We start from the raw sequence: 5,000 nt of genomic DNA, 5'->3' as shown, positions 1-5,000 counted from the left end.
TCCAGTTACAGCCCAAAGATTAGGATCTGCTCCAGCTACAGCTATTGCTCCTTAAAGAGAGAAATAAAAAGAAAATCAGACATATATATCTCTGACCAGCCCTACACATATCCCTTGGCCTTTTTTTTTTTCTAAACCAGTAAGAATCCCACAAATAAATCAAGGCAATTATGTCTGTTTTCCATAATCATATTTTGATACTTACGACATGCTACAGGATTCTTACTAATTGTTCTTTATGATTTACAAAACATGTCAAATATCAAATGTTTGCTAAAGAAAACTTGAGCAGTTATCCCCTAACATATGAGTATTAAATTCATGAGAACTCAGTTACAAGGAAATATATCTTGCCCTTTTCCTCATATATTTACTCACACTTACAAGAAACAGCATGAGGACATTAAATTTTACTCATGCCTATTAGTATTTACTTTATCAAGAGTTTTGAGAACAGATTACTCTTGTAAAGAAGAAATCTGTAAGCATGTCAAAATACCCAAAAACACCTACCAACAAAGGCATGTACGTCTGCAGTCTGTCCATAGTTGCAATTTGTTACTGCTGTCACTAACTCATCTATAATGAGGTCTTGGCAGCCTAACTTTTTGAGCCAATTACGCACTGAAACATGTGTCATCTCAACGAAACTTGGGTCTAGAGCATGAAGTAAAGCTCTTACATTGGAAAATGCTTGGCCTTCAGCCTGGAGATGGTAGATCCTGTTGGGGAAGAAAAATAGTAAAGCAACAGGTTGACAACCACAACAGGGTAATTTTTTGCGACTGTTCCTTTGAGTTCAAATGCTTTAAAAAATACTTTAAAAAAATGCAGATTTTCTTGTATCTTTTTAACCATTTTACAGTATTCAATTTAACAAAAAAAAGAAAAAAAAAAAAAGCATACACTTATTTTCTTTTTCTTTTTTTCTTTTCTACATTTTACAAGAAGGAAGTTAAAGAATATTATCTCTAACAATTTCAAGGTTTTCAAAATTGTAAAAAGTAAACCCATAAGGAGGAAGACCCCACTATTTACCAGTTTGCCTCGATGAGTTATAGTTATTTGGAATACATGATATATAGACCATGTCACTTCCCCTCTGAATGAGCATCTATATTAATAAACCTCTCACAAAAGTTATGACAGCAGCTCCACAAATACAAAAATAAAGATAAGTGCACATAAAAATCAGTGCCAAAAAAAAATGAAGTGTAAATAAGTCTGAAATAAATGTCAAGCAAATTTTTACAGCAAAACAGTGGAGCCCGAACTTTAACATATTTGGACTGTTTGTGACAATCAACAAACAAAGCAGCGCATCTGCCTTTACAGCGGATCTTTTACAGTTCACAAGAGAAAACTGAAAGAAATTTCACCTAAGGGTGAATGAAAATTTCTCCCAAATAATGTAATAACGAAATAGTTTGTTCAAAGTGAATGAAAGTCAAGACTCAAGAATAAATGACACTGAAATACAAAGCACTGGCACAAGCCTACTAATCCTGACTTATACCAGGATTATAGTGGAATTGCCAACCTGTTATTAAACCAGAAATAAAAATTCAACAGAACACTGAAGTTGGCACCCCACTGTGTACATCAGGCCACTATACACTGCTACCATTAAATCAGCTAGAAAATTAACCCACTGACACAGAGAACATGCAGTGTCGACTGCTTTTGGTTTCATTCATCTTTTTAACACACTGAATGTTGTGCAAGTGCTTAGTCACCAAGGAGTCAATTACTTGAATTTACATTATCACAACTATCATTTCTATCATAGTATTAGTAACAATACAATGAATAATTATAATAAAAACAACAAATCCTAAAAATTCAAAAGCATGGTAAATGGTCAGTCAGGTACACCTAGAAATTAGCTCCTTAGTCATAAAGCAATTAAAATAAACAAATAAACAAATAAATAAATAAATAAATAAATAAATAAATAAATAAATAAATAAATAAATAAATAAATAAATAAATAAATAAATAAATAAATAAATAAATAAATGAATAAATAAATAAATGAATAAATAAGTAAATAAATAAGTAAATAGATAAATAAATAAATAAATAACTAAATAAATAAATAAATAAATAAATAAATAAGTATATAAGTAAATAAATAAGTAAGTAAGTGAGAAGTAATTAAATAAGTGAGTAAATAAGTAAGTAAACAAAATAAAACAAAACAAAAGCCATAATATACAATTACTCTTCCCCAGCATCAGCAGGATGAGAATAAGGAACTAAAGCAACAACTCAAGGCTCGCTGCCGGTGCTGAATAGGGACAGAAATCCCACCTTGTATCAACCTCTGCGCAGCAATCCAAAGAGCATCATTAGCTGAAAAAAACTGCTCCGTGCACAGGAAAATCGATGCTTACCTACTAAACTTCCTCAGTATCTCCTTAAGCTCACTTCGAAGTCTGATCAAGTCAGTCCCGTACCTCCACATCAATTTTGCAATATTCATGAGGGACCAGGAGCTTTCTCGGAAAACATATTTCTCACCGTTGAAGAGTCCAAACAGACTGTCAGAGCAATGTTCTTTTTTAGGAAGGCCTTTTGGAGAAGAAAACATATATGTTTCTTTGGATTTCCTTTTTTTCTTTTATGAAATTAAAAAGAATGATATTTGAGTTTTATTATCACAGCTTATCTACTGCAAGTCAAAAATCACGATAATTCTATTACATAATCTATAAGTTTCCTAAGGATCAAAAACTTAAAGATTCATCATCGCTAAGCATAAAGCACATGCATATTCCACAGCTTTTTATATTGATATTCTAATAATAGTATAAAGAAAATATTACTGTAACAAATTCATTGAAACCCAAGATTTCATGATATAAATACTACACAATTTTTCTAACTTAATTTCTTCAGTGTAGCAATCTCACATATCTTCTGATTCCCTACATACTTCTGAAGAAGGGCAAATGCAACAGCCATCCTCACACAATTATTTTTCCTAAATCAGACAACTTCCATACAAGAAAAACAAAAACAACTAATGGAAAAACAACTTACCAAATTTCTCAGCAAACTCCACCATGTATCTGTTGTCCGGATGAATGACACTGCCCCCGACCTCATAGGTGTGTCCAGCTATGTCAAGGACAGCCAGACGCCCGCCGACTGCCTGATGTTCGTACAAATCTAGGACGAGGTCATCTCCGAAATGCTGTTGCAGGAAATAGGCAGTTGCCGTTCCTCCAATGCCTCCTCCAATCACAGCTGTAAATGTTTGAGTGTGAATAAAAATAACTTACTAACCAAAGCTCGAACATTAAATGAATTTATAAGCTACATGCGAATTCTATTTTAAGCATAGGTGTATTTTATCTTCTACTCCCACACTTTCTATGAATTAATTTTTTTCACTCTATCATTCTCACTCTCACTCTAATTCTTACTCTCCCTTTTTCTTACTCTCATTCATGCCCCTTATCTTACTCTATCTCACAGACAACCTCTTTTTTAATCTTACTTTCACTCTTACTCACTTATACTCTTATTCTCATCTTGAACAAGTTTAAGAGAACTCAGTAAAATAACATGTAACTTAAACACAAAAAATAACATTTCTTTCTTTAATAACATGAATATAACTTCTTAAAAATCAACAATTCACCTATTCTTGCAGGTTGAGGTGCGTCATTAGGGGCCGGCTCATGACTCCATGACGACACTTGCCGCAAAATGCATAATGTCATGAGTCTCCGTGCCCAAAACATCTTTGTGTGTTGCTGTAAAACGAGAAATTTTAAGAAAAATAATTATTGGTACTGAAATATCATGAGAATTATCTATATTTCCAAAATGAGTATAAATGGAAAATGTGAAAGTGCACGTTTATTAGCATATTTGTATAATCTATTCCTTTAATTTACATTCCAAACATTATTTTCTAAAAAGTCAATAAAAGTTATTATTTAATCAGATGATGACTACAACAACCCTACATACACTTTAAGAGTTATAGAAAAACAACTTAAATATAGGTAAACAATAAACATAAATATTAACACTTAAAAACAAAACAAAAAAAAGTATTCTGACAAACCTACAATACTGAATAAAAGTCAGCACATTAAAAAATAATAATAATAAACTTTCGGCAAGGAAATTAACTAGCGTTCCATATTAAATCATCCAGTGCTCACTCTACGAATCTGAACTGCAAGCAACATCTTTTTTTTCAAAATCTAATAAAATCTATCCTTAATCTCTTTAACAGAACGTGTTTAATCTTTACAAATACTTCTTTTTTATCCTGTAGCCTTTGTAAAATGCCATTACGTTACAGACACACTCCGCACTCTATTAAGAGGCAAAGTTGTGTTCTTTAATGATCGGTTTTACTTTATTGGCATTAGTACGTCCAAAATCATCATACCGTCATTATGTGTAGTACCATTATTATTAGGTTTATAAATATATTGAATACCGTCAGGAATAATGCTGACAATGCATGAAAATTCATTTAAATTGCCACGAAGGGCACTTTAAAATGATACAACACGCTGTAGAAATCATCTCTGGTCCTGACCCACGCAAACGAAACGAAATCACGGTGAATCTTTCGAAGGCCGCTGCACATTAATCCCCAGCCTCTTATCTGACAGTGTCGCTGCTGTTGGCGTTCCAGCAAAGGGTAACATGCCAAGACGACGGTTATAGCTCTCTTAGGGGGAAAAAAAAAATATGAAAAAGAAAAATTAAAAAATAAAAAGGTACCAAATCTTTCTTCTTTGAATGTATAAGGGTTGGTTGGCCTTCTCTGGGGCGCCGACCACGGAATAAAATAGGTTTTCAATTAAATCCAAGTTAATCTTTATCGTGTAGACGCACTAAGCTCTGATAAGTGGAAGATGGTAGTCTTGCAGGGAACTAAATATTTGTAGTCGTCGGCACAGGAAATAATCACCAAACACGTACAATAAACACACAAATAAAAAAGGGGGGGGGAGGGGAAATCGCCG

General features: G+C 33.0%; 1 protein-coding gene across 3 annotated transcripts in view; it reads right to left on the bottom strand.

Annotated features, from left to right (window-relative positions):
• The window catches only part of LOC125028337 (prenylcysteine oxidase-like), a 6,678-nt gene that overhangs the window by 1,236 nt on the left and 442 nt on the right, over positions 1 to 5,000 (bottom strand). For all 3 annotated transcript variants that reach the window (XM_047617823.1, XM_047617829.1, XM_047617839.1), the window contains exons 2-6: positions 3,650 to 3,764; positions 3,046 to 3,252; positions 2,397 to 2,574; positions 514 to 722; positions 1 to 50 (exon numbers count right to left, since the gene is read on the bottom strand). The exon at positions 1 to 50 is cut by the window's left edge and continues 102 nt beyond it. In XM_047617823.1, coding sequence (XP_047473779.1) covers positions 1 to 50; positions 514 to 722; positions 2,397 to 2,574; positions 3,046 to 3,252; positions 3,650 to 3,752 — 747 coding nt within the window. In that variant the 5' untranslated portion in view covers positions 3,753 to 3,764. The remainder of the gene's footprint in view (positions 51 to 513; positions 723 to 2,396; positions 2,575 to 3,045; positions 3,253 to 3,649; positions 3,765 to 5,000) is intronic.

The sequence above is a fragment of the Penaeus chinensis genome, chromosome 1, assembly GCF_019202785.1.
Source record: "Penaeus chinensis breed Huanghai No. 1 chromosome 1, ASM1920278v2, whole genome shotgun sequence".
In the NCBI taxonomy this organism is placed as follows: Eukaryota; Metazoa; Arthropoda; class Malacostraca; order Decapoda; family Penaeidae; genus Penaeus; species Penaeus chinensis.
This window is presented reverse-complemented; position numbering and strand designations above follow the sequence as displayed.